The sequence below is a fragment of the Henckelia pumila genome, unplaced genomic scaffold (assembly GCF_033568475.1).
Source record: "Henckelia pumila isolate YLH828 unplaced genomic scaffold, ASM3356847v2 CTG_525:::fragment_3, whole genome shotgun sequence".
In the NCBI taxonomy this organism is placed as follows: Eukaryota; Viridiplantae; Streptophyta; class Magnoliopsida; order Lamiales; family Gesneriaceae; genus Henckelia; species Henckelia pumila.
This window is the reverse complement of record NW_027331857.1, coordinates 4,765,601-4,785,551: the sequence shown is the minus strand read 5'-3', so window position 1 is coordinate 4,785,551 and position 19,951 is coordinate 4,765,601. Positions and strand designations below refer to the sequence as shown.

The window sequence follows — 19,951 nt, the reverse complement described above, 5'->3', positions numbered from 1 at the left end:
TGCAATTTGATCATTAATTTATGTTTGTCATTTTGCGATTTTGGTTATGTTTTCATATTTCAGTTTTATTCATGCATGTTTCGATTTTTGGCAATTTCAGTTTTTTTTTTATTCGAAAATGCTTACGTGACACTATACACGTCAGCTTCACATCAGCACTACATTGGTGCCACATCAGAAAAATGACTAAAATTACCAAAAAAAATAAAGATAACGGACTAAAACTGAATTTTGAAAATATAGAGGACCAAAATTGCAAACAAACAAACATACAGGACTAAAAAAATAATTTTTCCTTGTGTTTTAAGTATAGATCTTTTTAAGAAGTTGTGATATATATGTAAGGAATTCAAATAGTTATGCTAGTATATATGAAGTGAACAAAAATAAGTATAGTTAATTAGGATAAAATTGAGAAAACATAAAATCTTTCTACCATGGATATATACGTATTTTCTTATCTTTATGCAAATACATGCGCATTTTTACGACAACTAAAGTCCGTAAAAAAATTGTAACGAAATGTTTGTAAAAGATTAAGTTTAAAAGATAGGATTGAATATAGGAAAAATAAGTTTTTTGGTTCATTAAATTGTCCATGTTTTGGTTTTGGTCCATTAAATTTTCTGATTTGAGTTTTGGTACATTAACTTTGCACTTTCAGTGTTTTTTGGTCCAACTACATATGTGTCAATTTTTTATTTGTCGAAAATGATGACGTTGACTAATCAAAAGCTGACATGTATACAGTTGAACTAAAAAACACTGAAAATGCAAAGTTAGTATACCAAAACTCACATCGAAAAAGTTAATGGACCAAAACCCAAAGGGAGTAAAGTTACTAGACCAAAAAACTTATTTTTCCTTGAATATATAGATGGTAAAGAAATAAGAGAAAAGATAGTAGTATCCGACTATCACGATGCCTTCAAATGATTTGAGTTATGCTGGATTGTGTGCGCAAAAAAATAATTCATTAGCTTCAAGTTTTGATCAAGATGTATTTTTTTTTATGCTAGGAGATCGGTCAATGAAGTGGCCTACTCCTTAGCTAAATTTGCTATTTTTTCTTCTGCACTTTTTTGTTGGGTCACTAGGAATGACAATGAGTCGGGTATGGGTAGGATATCACGTATCCATCCCCATACACATTTATTAAATCCATCCCCATATCCATACCCATATCCGTCGGGTATTCAATTTCATCCCCATCTCCATACCCATCGAAGTATCGGATATCTATACCCTACCCATCCCCCATTTATCTATCTACCTCATACAAATACATTTGTTCAAATTTGAATTATTTTGATAAAAATATGCTTATTTATCATATTTTATATCAAATTTATAAGAGAAAAAAAATAAAAGATAAAAGAAATCAATAACCTAATAACCTAAGAATTATAAGAAATAACAAAATATTGTAAATAATTTATCTCAACATTATTATCCTACAAAACAACATTAGATTTATATTAATAATTTTCATTGTTAAATCCAACTAACATAATTCAACAAAAAAAATTAAATCAGAATTTCTTTAATATAAATTAATATGTAAATAAATATAAATTTATATTTATATTATATTTAATCGGATATCGGGTCGGGTATGGGTAGGATATCACTACATCCGCCTCCATACCCATATACGAGATCCCCATACCCATTTATTTAATCGGGTCCAAAAAACACCTCCATACCCTCCTCCATTCGGATCGGGTATCGGATTCTCCATCGGGTTCGGAGAAAATTGTCATCCCTAGGTGTCTGGGAATATCCCACTTTGGGTACATCGACTTGTAATTCGAGACATTTCTATTCAGTAATAAATATTACAAGTTTTTGTCAAAAAAGCTATTAGCCCACAAAGATAATCTATAGTTAGGATGTTTGGCAAATCCTAACCCCAAGTATAAAATATGTAATTAGGATTTGGTGACAACAATTAATATATAATTATTTCATTTACCATAAAGTATTACAACCAATTACCAAACTACCTAACTCAATTTTTGTGCTATGCGGTCCCCAATAATTATATATACTAGACCGCTGCACGCGTTCCATGCTCGTATATTTCGTTTTTTAAAAAAGACAATAAATAATAAATTGTAAAATTAAAAAAGTAATAAAACAATAAATAATAAATTGTAAAATTAAAAAATAATAAAAATATAACGTTTTCCTAAACAAATATTCACAAAAAATATATATTTTTTATAAAGTAAGTGTCATATTTGTAAATAAAACAATATCAAATGGCACAAATTGAGCTTTTAATGCTAAAGAAGATGAATCTAGCGTATATGATAGCTTAAACGTTAATATGTTTAGCATGACAAGGGTAGTATGTTCATTTAATAAATCGTCATAGTAAAATATAAAAAACTAAAATTATGGACAGATTTATGATACATTACATAGTATAGAAAGTATAGATATACATATGTATCACGTATAAACCCGCATACTCTGAGTTCTTTCAATAACGTGTTTTGCTTGAATATATGCATCAATAAGAAATGAAGAATATGCTCTTTGAACTAAAGAAGATTCCACCAACAGTACTTTCGTGTATTCGATTGACTTTGGCGTTGTGATCGAATACCTTTTTTGCCTTTTATTCTTCAATCTTCACCAAGCAAGGAATCCAACAACTGAAAAAATCGCAGATCAGATATAAAATTTAAATCTTGAGACGCCAATTTGTTGCCATTTGATTCAAACATGATTAAATTATTCTTCACTTTTCCATCAAATAAGTGGGAAAACATCATGCTAATGCACAAATGCTTCCAAAAATACATCCGAGATCGACCGTGTTATTTATATATAACGAGAGGCTCTGATGTGCCTAAAGCATCACTAAAATCCTCAACAAATCCCTCATACATTGCATATTCATTTTCCAAAATGCAGAACCAAACAACACAAGCTCCTCCTCCAGGTCTCTCTCTCTCTCTCTCTCTCTCTCTCTCTCTCACACACACACACACACAAAAGCACATAATTTCTGTACATTAACTAACCTTTCTGAAACTTTTGCATGAAGGTTATCCGATGGAAAATTGCCCAGCATATAAGAAGAAGATGAAGTGCTGGTCACAAACAAAAGCCAAAGGAGACAAGGGATTCATTGAGGGATGGTAAAGACCTTGACTCATATTCATGTCAAACTACTTCTAAGAAAGGTTACCAGCAATTATATGTTGAAATTCTGAGAAGACCCCAAATTGCAAAGTTCCATCATTTCTATTTTCAGTCCAACAAAACTCGCCAAAAAGAAACATGTTTGGAGCCACCTGCTAACTTTAGTGACCCTCCTTGTTTTGTGCAGCCTCTTCGCGTTGTGTTGCTGCTGGATGTGTGAAGTATGCTTCTAATTGAACGTTGAGATACACGGGCCACAAGGATCTATTGAATTGATCGGCATTGTTTTACTCACTTTGGACATGGCTGCTGCTGTGTTTCAGATGTATGCTTTTATTAGTATAACTTTCTTTGGTGATTTTGTTTTCATAGATATACAACTGTGTGCAGATATCTTGGGTTCTCCCAAGCTATAGGTTCCATCACACAGAGGTCTTTTCTTGAACTAATTCCTTTCTCAGCTGCAACTCATCAAGAACTAGCGTAAGTGTTTTTAACATTAATATCCCAATTATATATCATTTTAGCTCCCATATAATGAACAAAAATATCTAGTTCATTACCGCTCATATGAACCCCCTTCAAAAACATGCAAACGATGGACCAAGTGTTCCAAAAGATATTGTTGCTACAACTCAAATTTTCTAAACGTTACAACAAAGTAAACACTACTCATTATTACGCCACAGAAACAATCACATAAGATGAATGATGCAATTGCAGCTTGCAGACAAAACAACCTCCTATAAATATAATCGATCCTGTTACTTGTGTGAATTGAACACAAAATTGTTACTCAGGTATCAAGGTATCAACTTTTTGTTCCGGATGTCTATGGATGTGTAATCAGTTGTTGTTGTCAATAATGATGGAACTCAATATTCTATATCGAGAAATAAACAGCTCGGCATTCGACATGTTATAATCGGTGTGCCACAAACGGAGTGGCTTAACAGTACCTGCATTTACAGTTCATGCAAACCCAACTTAAACAGTTTAACACAACTGCTAATCACCTGTCACCGTTTCCAAAGGAAAATTTTTTCTGGAGGCCCGGTCAAAATTAAAACATCAAAAAAATTTAGTTTCTTCTAATTCTGTATAACCCATTCTGTATAACCCTGAAACATATTTTCCTGCAAAATGCTATCTTCCCAACATGATTTTTTTTATTATATTAAGATTATATTATCAGTTATGCAGAATTTACTTAGAATACAGGCAATATCAAAGGAGAAACATGATTGAGACCTGATTCAACCAGCTAATTCCATCGGAAATTCATTTTTCCATGAAAACACCACATAAGATATGGGAAGCAATAGATGAGACAATCTATGCTTCAAATACCATTGCAGCCCTCTAGAAGAAGTATCATTATGTATAGCACACCACACCACACCATTGTACCATATTACCATGTACAGTGAACCATGACCAAACTAGGACATGTGTTCTCGAGATGACCATCCTGATTCATATCTCCCAAATGAATAGGCTGTTGTAGGCACCTCGGTCAAATGAAAGGGATCAGGTTCAATCCCATAATCTGTAAGGGGCCTGTGCTCCAAGATCTTGTCATGCTCTTGAACAAATTCTGGAATCTCTATATCTCCCTTTTTTATATCTTGCCACAGATATTGAAGCCGACTGATGTACTTGATTTTCCAATATAAACTATACAAAAAAGAGAAGGGGGTGGAAAGTCAGAATAAACTATAGATACTCTAATATTTTGATTCCATTGACTGGTTACATAGAAATTAAAATAGACATTCAAAAGACATGATGATTGAGGAAACTCAAAGTTGAAGAACAGAATGGAAGATGTAAAAGAAACAGTTGGAGAATTTGGACTTAAGCGGACGCTTCATGGAAGTCATGCGCTTTGACACGCAGGCATTGCACTTCGCTGTGCTTTGCACTTGCAGCGACCGCTTCTGCGTTTATTTGGTCGTTTTTTTAGGGGTAGAAAATATGACACAAGAGGAAGCAATCATCTGAACAGCCAGCAATTGCTTGCAAACAAGTAGCCAAAATCTTTTTCTGTGAAGCCATTGCTAGGTTGAACAAATGACCACAATGAGTGGATGCTCACCATTCAGAGGCATGCAGATTGTAGTAGCACAAAACTGATTTATCTTTTCAATTATAGAGGGGTACTAGTACACAATGTTGATATTTCTTGTGTAAAAAACATGAGAAGAAAAACAACTAACCCTTTGCTTAAAAGGAATCTCCCAAGTGTAGCAAAGACAAGCCTTGACCGAAGTCCGGGATGAATAAAGTACATGACCTGAAGTCTGTCTTTATAATCATCGGGTAGTTCTTCATAGATCCACCTCAGAATTGTAATGCCAGGGGAATTGTCATCTTTCTGCACAGTACTATGGATGTATGCAATGCAAAATGGCCCATCTGGCATCTCAGTTAAAATTTTGTGAAACACATACTTCTTCAGCCTCTCTCCAGCGATCACGGGAGCTGAAAGGATATAAAGACAATTAATGTACATTTCACATGCAAACAGTGAACCATAAGCTCACTACATTTTTTCATGTAAAAAACTGAATGTTAGTCCCAAGGCTATTAATACATTACAATGAGAAGACTAAAACTCAAAACAGAGCTATTATTTATCAACTAGAAATTTTCACCTCTTATTTAGTGGTAGATGCATTTCATAAAAGATTCTGGACAAACGGGCCAACACCAAGTTACTAACTAAAATATAAGATGGGAAGAGATTTAATAAAGAGAAATGCTTATTATTACTATTATTTTTTATGAATGATCTTTTCATCCCAATCGTACTTCAACAAAGTCTTGTTTTACACCTAAGTCAATTTAACTCTACATTACCATTTTACTAAAACATAAAACCCACTTCCAAGACAAATTTGAAAATCACGATGAAAGCCACAAAGAATTCTATTTCAGACATCCGGCAGTGATCACTTGGTCAGCCTCACTATTATCAAAATCAAAAGCAGATGAATTGGAGTCTCTGGTATCAGTTTAATCTCTACAATCCTTATATATGTGACAGCCAAACTTTCCCATAAAAGTATAAAAACACTCCCTCCTACTGCAAATATTCTGAAAACCACTAAATTAAATTAAAAATTCAAGAACCCTCTCTACTGTAATCTCCACTTCACTTGCACCATCTTTAACATCAGTAAATCGTAATTCAGTTCATAGTTTCCCAGAAACGCATAAAAATACTTCCTTTGTCCAAGTGCCCGGTATACTGAGGCAAATTTAAGAAAATAATGAACCTGATCATCATGGTAACAAACACAAAAAGACACAACAAGTATTTCTCTTACTCTTACATCGTGATTTCTCAAGTGCGAAGAAAAAACTTACCCGGAAAGTACTTTCCGACAATTCGAAAAATAGGGTAGCCCGATTTATCGCAGCCGCTTTCCAGGCGAAAGAATTGGAGGACGTCGAGATCGGAGAAATCATCGGCGGAGGGTAGAAGAGAAGGGCAATCGTGCCAGTTCTCCTCCTCGGCCACCGCCGGAGATAGAAAGGGCCGGGCATCTACGCCGAGATCCGAAGCTAAAACGACAACTGAGAAGTCCTCCGATGCTGATGAATTCGCCATTTGGTAGAGCGTTCGGTGGATGATGGAAATTGTAATTGTATCAGAAATTCCGATGCCAACCCAAAAAACAAAGGGAAAATTCCAAAAAGTCCTCCAAAAAGTTTTAATTGTATTCTTCCCCCTAGAAAAACTAAAATTAAACTTTGTCGACTTCATATTTATATTTACTGATTTTTATTTTTGTCCCCCAAAACTTGGGAAAGCACATTTTCACGGTAAAAAAAAGATTAATATGTTGCTTATGATTGATATATATAATCTATGGAACTCCAAAAAAAAAAATGAAACCAAATAAAAAAAATGAAACCAAATTAGTGTGTGTATCCTACAAAGCTATATTATAATAGTGTTTGTAACATTTAAAAATAAATGATTATAAAAATTCTCTTTATATAGACTAATTAATACCTACCAATTAACAAACTTCCTACGAAGCTATACTAAATGCGTGCTATATCGTTATCTATCTCTCAATACATATAATTTGGACTATTTTTCATAATAATTAATCAAACTAGTAAGCAGTACTTGTGTAATAGCCGTGATTAAATCTCAATAGAATTAACAAAACATATTTAGGAATATTTTTATTAGCCAAAAACAAATATATAATTTTAATTTCTTTGATTGTTTTTAAATAACTTTATCCTCCTGACTTTTAATGTAAATGCCAAATAATCAATTTTCATTTTTATATTGATAGGGTCTTACAATATTAATCCTTGTTTAGTTAGCTTAACAACCATAAAATTATTTTCAATTTATTGGACCGTTTGTTATTTGTACATTATATATCTTTCTTCTTCTTTTTCTTCTTCTTGTTTTTTTCGATTTGGAAACTCGCAACTATTAACTTTCGATGCGCACAATATAAACCTCATGACTAACACAATGTCTTTCAAATCATGCTATTACACAATAGGTTAGTCAAAAAAATATTGGCAAATTAACATTTCATGTCTTGTGTGCACAAATTCTTCTTGAGCAAAGGAACAACGGTTAATTGTTAAAAAATTTCTCCATCACATGTTTTATTATAATTCAGTCCCTGTCAAGTTTTTTCTTTTTCTGCACTATCTAATCCATTAAAAGTTTGTTTCTACTCTGGGCCCACAAATAATTTTCAAAGTAAAAAATAAGTATAAACAATTGAAAATATGGTACAAACATATAAAATTTGAGTACTAATTATTTCAAATCTGATACAAAAACTTGTTTTCTTGGTATAAAACCTTTTGTGTTATATTTCATCTCTATAAAACTAAAAATATAAATCATGATTTTGTACTCAATTTGAGAGAATTAATGTCAACAATATATAAATCAATATGTAAATTAAATATTTTTGTATTCAAATTTCTTAAATTAATACAAAAAAAATTTGTTAATTTTTGTGATTTTCAAAATACTAATATATGTCAAGAAAATTATGAATAAATATTTTAATATAAATATTTTGTACATAAACATGTATGTACAATAAGTTTTGGTAGTAATAAAGTAATTCAAATGTTATACTCAAAATTTTGATTTTTGTACTAGATCTGAAATTATGAGTACTCAAATATTATATATTAGTACCGTATATTTAACTTTGTGTACCGATTTTTATCCATAAAAAAAAGTGAGATCAGGGAGTTCAAACAAAAATTTTTGATACATAAACTGATACTTAATTTATATTTGATCTCAGGAACTGATTCCCAATTAGCCCAAGGAACAATTGACATTGCAATTGTTGTCTTCATTCGATGCGTAGCTGCCAATTGTGTATATTCGTATATATACGTGCATATTTTTAAAACAAAAATAATAATAATTTGTGAAATAACTTATATCAAAACAAGCAATATTATTCACATTTTAATTTTCGTCTTCATTTGGGCTCGGGCCTCGGGCGTGCTTGGGTATAGGTCATATATATATATACGTGCATGTTTTTCAAACGAAAAAAAAGTATTTTGTAATAACTTATTTCAAAACAAGCAAATATTATTTGTAGCTCATTTTGTGTCAGCCTGTCAGGGGCATTTCCCTTTAGTACTTTTGATGTGCTATCATTGGAAATTAGAGAGCTTCTTGATAATCCAGTTTTCATTTCATTGCTTCATATATGAAGATCATCAATTGTCGTGGCTCATTATTTGGCTCGACATGCACTCTCTTCATCTTCGAGCTTTGAATGGTTGAATGGTATTTTACCTTGTTAGTTGTCAAATGTTGTTGTATCTAATTTGAACCCTTCTTAATGAGTTGGTTGTTTTCCCTAAAAAAAAAAAGAAAAAATAAATAGAATCAAAAGTGTTTTTTATTGACAATTTTTCTAGTCCACTAATTTGTTTTATGTTGATTTTGTCTATTAAGTATTAGTAGTTTGGTTTGATGCATTAATTTAAAATTTTGTTTTTGATTTTTGTCTTTAGTCCTATTTTCGTGTAGTGCTTAAGCAAGAATAAAAAAAAAAACTATCTGATCAAGTGCAAATTAAATGCCAAAGTGTATAGCTAAAATTAAGGGAGAATTGCATTTTGACCCCCCATAAAACACATAAAAATCAAAAAACACCCCGTGTAAATTAAATAGGCGAAAATCACCCTTATTTAGAATGCAGCTCACGTGCCCCATCCAATTTCTTCGTGTTTTTAATTATTTTTAAATTAAGTAAAGACTATTTTACCCTCGTACATTAAATAAGCAAAATACACCCAATTTTTTATACCATATTTTCTCAAAGTTGTCGAGGAGAATTGGATAAAACACACACAAAAAAACCCATTTCTGAATCGCTATGGTCGGAGCACCAATTTCAAATTTCATACTCCGGCTACCATGCCGCCTCCGGGGGTGGTGCCACTCTCCACAGCAGATGTATGCCACACCAAACACGCTCATTTCCACACTCTTGCCATACAACGGATTGAGGTAAAATTCATTTTCATCCCTCACATTTTAAACCAATTTCAAAATCATCCCTCACATTTCAAATTACTTCATATCATCCTTCATCTCTATTTTTAGACCAATTATTTATCTTTTACAATTTTTTTTGACTTAAATGCCCTTTTGTCTTATTTGAATAATGTTGATTCAAAAAAAATATACAATAATATTGATAAAAATAACTAATGATATAAAATAAATTAATGTTTTCTAATAATATAATAAAATTTTGAATTAATTAATACAAAAATTTTAATTTAAATAATTTTAATAATGTTGATTCAAAAATATATATAATAATATTGATAAAAATAACTAATTATATAAAATAAATTAATGTTTTCTAATGATATAACATATTTTTAATTTTAAATAATGCAAAAAAATATTATATTTATTAAAAGACAAAATATAAAATATAAAACGTAATATAGGATAATTATGACAAAAATAATTTTATTTTGTAATATTTATAAAAACATATTATTTGTAGTATTATAACTATTATTATTAATTAATGGTATATAAATATTTATTTTTTATCAATATTATTATATTTTTATTTGAAAATATATAAATATGCTATTTTTATATATATGTTTCAAATTTTTGTCCACTATTTTAATCTTTGCACCCAATAATTCACCTCTCAATAACTGTATTTCTTGAGATTAATGTGAATCGAAATCCTGACATTAGCTCTGATATCACTTATATACCTAACGTTTATGGTTTTTATCAAAAATTATAGTTGGTTTTAATAGTGTAACTCAAATAAAATCATACAGTAGCACATGTGTCACGGTTCAATCGCTCTCATAGCAGGAGCAATTATTGCATCCAACATATTATTATAAATTATTATTTTATTTTATATAATTAGTTATTTTTACCAAAACTTTTATATTTTTATTTCATTCATATTGAATAATAAATTTTTTACATTATTTAAATAAAATAAAATAAAATAAAAACAAAACGGCATTTAAGTCCAACAACTTATAAAAAAGCAAATAATTTGTCTTATTTTTAACAAAAAGAAATATGAGAAATGACATTGAAGTCATTTGAAAGGTCAATAATGATTTTGAAACTGAATTCAAATGTGAGGGATGATTATGAAATTTACCCCAACGGATTGCAGCCGCCGACACCTTCCCTCCATCATCAACTCTGATCAATACTACCTATCTCTATCCTCCAAACATGCCATCTTTTTCCCAAAATCTGTCGTTGGCCACCCCGCCACCACCCCTGCACCGACGAATTTGTATCCTCCATCGTATCCCAACTACCCACCAAGCCCAGCACAGAGCCTTTCGCCGCTGACTCTGACAGGCTACCCTCCGAATTAGTCCCTAATCGGTTACCCTTTTTAAGGATATATTACAAACTATCATCTCTGCTAATGCTTTATCATGTTTTAAGCCTTGGATTGTAAAATCTCCATCACTTATTTATTAAAAAATCTTTCCGATCATTCATATTTCTATTCTCCAATCTCACATATTTTTTCTTGTTTTAAATAGATGATTTGATAATTACTGGTTTAATTGTGCATGATTTTACATTGATTAAGAAAAGTATAGGAAAAAATAAAATTATGAAAGGATTTACTATTTTATTTTTATTTAATTTAATAAAATTTTTGATGAGATAAAAAAAATTTGTTGGTGGTGTTTAATAAAAAAAAATAGGGTTAAAGGGCATTTACGGTATTTTGGGTTTAAAATTTTTCAAAAATCTAAGAATACTCACGTATGAAGCGCGTGAATATCACTTTTCGGATTTAGGGGCACGTGAGCTTCATTCCGAATAAAAAGGGTGTTTTTTGCCTATTTAATTTACACGGGGTGTTTCTTGATTTTTATGTGTTTCGTAGAGGGTAAAAATGAAATTATCCCCCTAAAAATTATGATATATATAATGAGTTATTTGCACCAAACTAACCTGTGAAATATTGAAAATGCACACTTCTCCTCTGTGAAATTTTAATAGGCATCTTCAACTCTGACCTTTTAAAAAATTAGCACACTCGCCCCTTCAGATGACTGATTGTTGCGCACGCAACCCTGTGCTAATTTTTTAAAAAGTTAGGGTTGAAGATGTCTATTATAATTTCATAGGGAAAAATGTGCATTTTCAATGTTTTACAGGGGTGTTTGGTGCAAATAACTCTATATATAATAGTTCGTGATCTTCCGCCTCAAAATTACATGACTATAAAATTATGTTTAAGGGACGTACAAATTATTAGAATTAGACAAGTTCTGCATTAAAGATTGAATAATATTTAAACAATCTACTGGGCAATATCGTTGCATATGAGAACATTTTTATTTAGTACTACCGTTTGGTACATGAGATGAAAGTGGAATGAGGCACAAATTTTTACTCATCTCATGTTTCTCAAATTTTTTTGTTAACTCAATGATATCGCATGGCCCGGTATAAAAAACATACAAAACCACATATTATTTATATCTATGTCTTGCTTATCCACATCTCATCAGGTTTTTATTCATCTATCGTACATCCCATCCATGATACCAAACGGTATCTCATGGTATTAATGGATGATGAGTGTCATATAAGTGAAATTGTGTGACATTGACAATGGTAATTAAAAGAATAAACACAATAATCCTACAAAATCAAAAACATACAAAACAAAATATTATTCATAACTATGTCTTGCTTATCCATATATCATCATATTTTTATTCATCTATCGTACATCTCATCCATGATACCAAACGATATTTTATCGTACATCTCATCCATGATACCAAACGGTATCCTAGCGCATAAAAGGTATCAACAAATACTCTGTATAGAAAAGCTGTCACGACATTAACAAAGTTTAGTTAGTTTATAAGTAGTTGAAAGACCATATAACAATATATTTAAAGTTTCATGAATAATTAGGGCATAAAATAAAATAACTTAGCACGAGATTCATTAATTCTTCGTTATGTTTCCAAATTATTCAGATGATGACGATTAATAATGACGTCTAAGCATGCATTTGTTTTTCTAAGAGGTTTAGAATCTATGAAATTGACACGAGAAAGACGTTATCATCGGGTCAGGTTCGATAATCGGATAATTAAATGTATCGAAGTAAAGTATCGATAAATATTCTTGTGTGATATATCATATATGCGTCGTATCGAAGATATTAAATTCACAAAATAAAGTTTGATTTGAGAGTATATGTGCACTTGCCTTCCATACGAACATGTAAAAATTATCCAGGTGATTGACTTGAAGTGCTCGATACATGAGAATTGTTGCAAGTGAAAAATGGCCCAAAACCTACAATCAAAGGATATAATTTTTTTTTCAAAAGAGCATGGGAAAAATCAAACAGGCAGTGGACCTGAAAGAATTTCAAGAATATCTTCCAAACCAAAACTTTCCATTTTTCACCTTTTAAAAAAATCTCTCAAAAAAAGCTATAATTATTTTAAAATAAATTGGTGATGTTTATCCTTACATGCACCCGCTGTTGCCTGTTGAATTCTCATAAACACAAAAACTCACGTGAAACGATCTCACCGATAAATTTAATGAGACAAATTTTTTAATTGGGTCACTTATTATACTTTCTATGAAAAATAATTTTTTTGGTCCAGTAACTTTACTTTTTTTGGGTTTTGGTCCATTAATTTTTTCGATGTGGATTTTGGTACATTAACTTTGCATTTTTCGTGTTTTTTGGTCCAACTGCATACGTGTCGGCTTTTGATTGGTCCACGTCATCATTTTGGACCAATCAAAAATTGATACGTATGTCGTTGGACCAAAAAACACTGAAATTGTAAAGTTAAAATACCAAAACTCATATCAGAAAAGATAATGGACCAAAACCAAAACATGAATAACTTAATGAATCAAAAAACTTATTTTTCCTACTTTTTATGCCAAAATCTTCTAATTGAATCATTTATGATAATTTTTATGTCAAAATTGTTATTTTTTAAAAAATATATATATAGACATAGTTAACCCGTCTCACATAAAGTATTATGTAGTGTAGAAGTAAATAAGGTATTTCACTCACAGACACGATCTTGTTCAATAGAGAGGAGGAAGAAACTCCTATGGCCATGGCACCACCATAAGCTGCCATAAGTATGCTCACACACATCCAAAATACCTTCAAAATTAATTGACAATTAAAAAAAATGGTTTAATATGTATGTACAAAATAACATGTACTATATACGAATGATCTGCAAAATTATACGGATACTACATTCACTATAACTAAATTAAATACCCTTTTATAGAAAATTATACGATCAACATAAAATATAAATAGTAGTGGGCCCATCATTAGAAGTATTTTGAAAATTAAATTAAGCAATCAATCGAGTCAATTAAAGAAACCAATTCACTTACACGTTCTTGTCCAAGAGAGACGCTGAATGATGTAAAACCATGCATTTTGTCTCCTTCCACGTCGGGTATGTCCTGCGATTTTCCCATATTTATATTCTATTTATTAATTTTTGTTACTTAATTTATATGATTTGTATGTTAAATATATATCACCGAGATATATTATATTAATTGAGTACATTAATTAAGAACAAACAAACCATATTATAAATAAAAAGTAATTACCTTGGCCATGGAAACGACGATAGAGAACAGGAACATGAAGCAGCATGTAAATATTATTGCTCTCGACAATACTATTGGTTTACCTAAGACATATTTCTGCACGTATACAAAAACTCAAAAAATTACCAAGAAGAAATCATTACTATACATATAATACATGTAACTTGATATATATATATATATCATTTTATAACAAAACTTAAGATTAATATAATGAGGGAGCTTCTAGGGATTTTAATTTTGTATCTGGTCAAACAATTATTCAAATTAGCGAAAGCTGCACGCACAACTATAAATTTAATATAACGCGTAGATATTTTATAAGTATTACCTAGCTACTATATGTGCATTTAATAATTGGAGGTGTGGTTTCCTCATTTGAATGTAACAGTTCTGCATTCATTCTTTATAAATAGTATAGATTATCATTTGATCGATTTTGAGATGTTTTAAAGAAATTTCATCTACGTACGAGAAGTAACAAATCAGTCGTGACTAAAAATACCTGCATGTGAACAAAGTAACCCAATGGAATCGATAGAGCTCGCATTACTATGATGGTTACCGCAGTAAGAAATGGACTTCGTTTCCATCTCATAAAAGGCAACTACGTACAAGAAATAATATATTAATCATGGAGATGAAAATCTTTTCAAAAAATAATCAAAATCTTTTCAATACAATTAAGTAATTAAACCATCCAAGCTCATGTATCGGTACTAATTATCCGCTCATAAACTAGATTAGGCAGGTGAGTGTGTGATTTTTGATATAAGGGATTAGGTAGGTTTGTGTGTGATTTTTTATTTAATCCATTGTTTGGTCGAATTTTTATTAAAACAAGCTAATCTAACCTATAAAAAATAAAGTTGTTTTATAGTAGATTAACTAAACTCTCCCCTCCCCTAGTATTAATTATCCTTGTTTTTATCTTACACATAAATTCCATAATTACATTTTTCCTCCAACCTAAAAATCAATCATCCAATAAAATATAAATGGTATTTTTGGCAAAATATTTTAAACCATTATTTAATCTTATTCTAAAAAATCAAACCAAACACAATACTATTTTCAACACAAATCATCAATCCTTATTTATCATATCTTTATCATTCATTCAATAATCATTCAATAATTATATTAATTGAATCAAACACTGCGTAATAGAGATATTTTTCTCACCTCGATAGAGTATAAACTTCCAATTAAACACAAGCAAAGGAGAGCAACCATCGCGGCTGGCGATCCATACCTCATCCCCAATGTAAAACTCTGAAAATTATATTAGGCAATAGAATTTTTTTATTATTATTTCAAGAAGACCAAAAATGGAAAATACGTAAGTTACTGCAATGAAAATATAACTTCTCGATTTATTTATCTAAAAAATCTTACATAATTTGTTTAAATTATTTCTCTTCTCCAACTCAATATTATTAATTTATCTAAGAGGTTGTTTGCAATAGATTGTGATTTTGTAAAAGTGATTAATTTATAGATTATAAAAAAGTTAATAAAAATTAAAAGTTTGTAGTGTTTGAAAACAAATGTGAAAAATCTAAAAATCAAAGTTGGGTAGTGTTTGATAAATAAGTTATTAAAGTGATTTTAACAATGACCTTCTTATTAAAATCACTTTTGGAAAATCATAATCACCACATGACTAGCTTTTGGATTTCAATTAAGTTAGAGGGTGTTTGGCTAAGCTTATTAAAAAAAGCTTATAAGCTCCTAGAGCTTAATAACTGTTTTACGAGCTTATAAGCTGTTAGAACTTATTTTAAAAATAAGCTGTTAAAATGTTTGAATAAACTTATTTTAAATAACTTAAAGATGTTGATGTGTTTGGTATTATAAGATCTTTTTATCGTCGAAATTACCAAAAAGGGTATAATTATATGAAAATAATGTTTCGAGGTATACATATATGAAAATAGTTTTAGAATAAACATATATTAAAAAATAAAATTGTTATAATATTTTATTTTAGAAAAATTTATGTGATTTGAATTTTTTTTTAAAAATAATATTTAATATTTAATTGGTGGAGGATAGATGGAGATTTATTAAAATATTTAAGGATATTTTAACGAGATAGAATGTTAAAATAAGATCTTTTTGAAAAAAGTACCTCCCTCCTTACTTTTTTAAAAAGAGCTTATAAGCTGTCAAACAGCTGCTTATAAACTGTTTCTAAAAAAATTTACCAAACAGATCCGAAGAGCTTTTAAGCTCTAAAACAGCTTAAAAGCTATTTTTAAGAGCTTAAAAGCTCTCTCAAACACCCTCTTAAGCATAAGATAACACATAATCTAGGTTTAAGAAACACACAAAAATGATTTTTTAAGCCAAAAGCTAACAATCACTTTTTTTAGTGATTGCAAATACTCCCTTATTTATTTTAAATTTATCATATGACTAATTATTGAATATGTGTTTTAAAATGTGATAATCATATTTCATTAATTTATTACTTGTAATCTTGAACTTGTATTTAAAAAAAAAATTTGTGATAATCATAAAAGATTGGAATATTAATAGATTGGTTACCGTTATAAGAGAGGTGGCTACGATTCCAGTTCCCAACTTCATAGACATTACTCCCGAAGCCAAAGGAAGATAAGGTTTGTTGACCTTAAAACATGCATGTGAGATATATTTAATTTTAAATATATATACGATTCGGAATGATAAAATAGTAACTGATGGCCAAACAAATATTTAAAAAAAAAAAAACAAACAATCTCATAAAAAAAAAATCTGATCCTAGTATGCACATGTCCATCATCTTCTTTTTTTTTAATTTTTTACACTTAAACTGGGTTTTTTATTTGGGGGCACAGTTCTTATTTTTTATTTGGGGGCACGTGTCCTTATTTTTGTAAAATATTTTGTTAATTATATAATTTATAAAAAAAATATTATATTATACATTATTTTTGTTATCAAAATTTTATGTATTTTTTCTAAAAAAAATTCATTTTTTATTTTTATTTTTGACTAGATAATCATCAAAAAAATATTTTAGGAAGACAAAAAAAATTATAATATAATGTTTTGGAAAAATATATAATTACAATCGAACAAAAATAAAATTGTTGCTATTCCTTGAGTATATCAAATGCATTCATTAATAATTATAGTACGATAAATATATCTTGTTGAATTAATTTGGAAGAAAAAAATATAAATTTGGATTTTAGAACACATATTTTATTTTAATTAAGTGTTTTTAAAAATTTTATAAGATCCATCCAAACATACTAAAAACCGTAAAATACTTTTTTAAAAAAAATAAGAAGATTTTTTTTATACTTTATATCCTTAATCCAAACCCATACATTTATTTGTTTTCAATTGTATTAAAAAAATTAGTTAATCAAAATAAAAATTTTTTTTATCAAACTCCTTTTCAAATATATAAAATTTATATTTAATTTCTACTACATTTTTTTTTATTCAAATTTGATATTTAATTTGAAATTTTCCTTTGTGTGATTAACAACACTTAATTAAATTAAACTACGTGTTCATCCACATTTATAGTTTTACAAATCTTTTTCAAATAACTCAAATTAAAAAAAATATTTTAATCATATGTATATAAATATGAAATTATTACAATTTTACTAAAAACAAAACTTTCAAAATAAAATATTTTTGTTTCCAAACTAATTCGACAAAATTATAGTCCAAATATTTATAAAAAGGTAAAATTATTACAATTTTACTAAAAAAATTCAAAATAAAATATTTTTGCTTCAAAATTAATTCAACAAGATATATTTATTGTAATATAATTATTAATGAATGCATTTGATATATTCAAGGAATAGCAACAATTTTATTTTTGTTCGATTGCAATTATATAATTTTATAAAAAATTATATTATAATTTTTTTGTCTTCTTAAAATATTTTTTTGATGATTATCGAGTCAAAAATCAAAACAAAAGTTTTTTAAAAAAATATAAAATTTTGATAACAAAAATAATATATAATATAATATTTTTTTATAAATTATATAATTAAAAAAATAAAACATGGGGAACCGTGCCCCCAAATAAAAAACTCAGTTTAAGTTGGGCAAAGATGCGTGCATGGGGAACCTTGCCTCTTGAATATTATATTCAATCACGCCCTTAGATTAGTTTAGAGATTCAGCGTAACGAATAAAAATTGTGAAGCTAAAAGTATTACCTTGTCTATTTCAACATCATATACTTGATTAATTCCGGAAATATAAATGTTCATGAATATGACTGGAACAACTGCCTGCAAATTGATCAAACAACAAACTTCAACCCTTCCATTTATTATAATACTAACTAACGTATTTGAACACCCGTGGTATATGACGAAAAATTTGATTTTATTAAAATTAATTTTGGGAAAAAATCTAATAAATTTATGGAAACAAAAAATGAATGTTTTTTGGGTTAAATATTAGTCATAAGTTTATGAGGAGTAGTTAATCATGAATTATATATTTATTTATATTAGTTATTTCTCATCATTTTTTTCAAATAATTTGAAATTCAAATTAAGGTTATACCAAGAAACCAAGCTGGTTTCTCTAAGACCCTTTTACTTAATAATTAGATATATAATTTAAAATCTGATGCCTAATTTTAGTGGTTGGAGACGAATGGGAGAAATATTACTCTCCATATAGATAGTGAGAAAAAGAGAGAGAGAGGCACACATACGAGAATGAAATGAAACAGACTTGGAAATATTTCTGACCTTGAAGACTTCCCAAAGGATAACAGGAGACACTTGAGTCCAAGAACTCAAAGCCAGAGTGGAAATAGAAGCTATGCTCAAAATCTGCCATTTAATTAAATAAAAAAAGTAATCACAAAACCATTAAATTTGATATATTATTTCACTGGAAACATAGATTTCATCACTTAAAAATGTAATTAACATGGTGTCATTGAACACACCAGCATCAATCAGTACAAGAAAATGTTACTCACCGTTCCGATTATGGTGTAAGGACGTGTAAACTGAAAGAGACCATACAGCAAGTTATTTTCACTCGAGTTCTTGGCATGATATTGTTCAACATCGTTCAAGTCCACATCTTTTTCGGAATACATTCCAAGCACTTGTTGCCTTGTGGTGAAAGGGGGCTTATATATGATCCTCTGCTGATATTGCTGCTTAGGCAGCTCCCCATAGTAACGGCCGAATCTGCCGATGTTTCCACCTTCCGCCGATGTTTTTGCTCGCATTATATGAGAGGTTCTCGTTATCGATGTTGGATTGCAGAAACAGCTTAACGAAAGTAAACTCATGGCTTCACACTTCATTCGTTTCCTTGGTCTGATTATAATATATATGGCTGCGTCCAGTGGCGGAGCCACCCTAGGCCTAGTGTGGGCTTTTGCCCACACTGGGCCCAAAAATAATGTACATATATATGTATATACATATGTATGTGTTGTTTTTGCAATCGAGAATGTTTTTTTTGCATATTTTCGAATATGGAGTTTATATTTTCTATCAACAATTTTTTATTGAAAATTCTGTACGCTCTGTTCTTCGTTATATTTTTGGTGTTTTAACATCAATTAACAGGTGCTACTGGTTATGTACG

At 29.6% G+C, this 19,951-nt stretch overlaps 2 protein-coding genes and 1 long non-coding RNA gene across 4 annotated transcripts; 1 reads left to right on the top strand and 2 right to left on the bottom strand.

Annotated features, from left to right (window-relative positions):
• Nucleotides 1–2,767: 2,767 nt before the first annotated feature.
• LOC140873166 (uncharacterized) lies at nucleotides 2,768–3,616 on the top strand. Its single transcript, XR_012147977.1, has 3 exons — nucleotides 2,768–2,953; nucleotides 3,059–3,152; nucleotides 3,344–3,616. It is a non-coding gene; the product is annotated as an uncharacterized lncRNA (long non-coding RNA).
• Nucleotides 3,617–4,300: 684 nt separating this feature from the next.
• LOC140873164 (uncharacterized) lies at nucleotides 4,301–6,813 on the bottom strand. The gene is made up of 3 exons (XM_073276168.1): nucleotides 6,529–6,813; nucleotides 5,376–5,640; nucleotides 4,301–4,833 (listed from the first exon to the last, which is right to left on the bottom strand). The coding sequence occupies exons 1-3, from the start codon at nucleotides 6,770–6,772 to the stop codon at nucleotides 4,599–4,601; spliced, it is 744 nt and encodes a 247-aa protein (XP_073132269.1). The 5' UTR covers nucleotides 6,773–6,813; the 3' UTR covers nucleotides 4,301–4,598.
• A 5,613-nt stretch (nucleotides 6,814–12,426) lies between these two features.
• On the bottom strand, nucleotides 12,427–19,639 carry LOC140873363 (homogentisate phytyltransferase 1, chloroplastic-like). Of its 2 annotated transcripts, XM_073276466.1 has the most exons (11): nucleotides 19,329–19,639; nucleotides 19,093–19,176; nucleotides 18,547–18,621; nucleotides 16,898–16,981; nucleotides 15,530–15,619; nucleotides 14,850–14,951; nucleotides 14,345–14,440; nucleotides 14,120–14,191; nucleotides 13,779–13,874; nucleotides 12,941–13,030; nucleotides 12,427–12,554 (listed from the first exon to the last, which is right to left on the bottom strand). In XM_073276466.1, the coding sequence occupies exons 1-11, from the start codon at nucleotides 19,584–19,586 to the stop codon at nucleotides 12,513–12,515; spliced, it is 1,089 nt and encodes a 362-aa protein (XP_073132567.1). In that variant the 5' UTR covers nucleotides 19,587–19,639; the 3' UTR covers nucleotides 12,427–12,512. The 2 variants fall into 2 exon arrangements, with proteins under 2 accessions (XP_073132567.1, XP_073132568.1); XM_073276467.1 differs by lacking the exon at nucleotides 13,779–13,874.
• Between the last annotated feature and the right edge of the window lie 312 nt (nucleotides 19,640–19,951).

Coding starts and splice junctions, on each gene's coding strand:
- LOC140873164 (XM_073276168.1), bottom strand. CDS start 6,772: ATGGCGAATTCATCAGCATCGGAGGACTTCTCAGTTGTCGTTTTAGCT. Junction 5,641..6,528: donor TGTCGGAAAGTACTTTCCGG/GTAAGTTTTTTC, acceptor ATATCCTTTCAG/CTCCCGTGATCGCTGGAGAG. Junction 4,834..5,375: donor AGATTCCTTTTAAGCAAAGG/GTTAGTTGTTTT, acceptor TTTTTTGTATAG/TTTATATTGGAAAATCAAGT.
- LOC140873363 (XM_073276466.1), bottom strand. CDS start 19,586: ATGCGAGCAAAAACATCGGCGGAAGGTGGAAACATCGGCAGATTCGGC. Junction 14,192..14,344: donor TCGTCGTTTCCATGGCCAAG/GTAATTACTTTT, acceptor GGAAAATCGCAG/GACATACCCGACGTGGAAGG. Junction 12,555..12,940: donor TTTACATGTTCGTATGGAAG/GCAAGTGCACAT, acceptor ATGTCGTGACAG/CTTTTCTATACAGAGTATTT.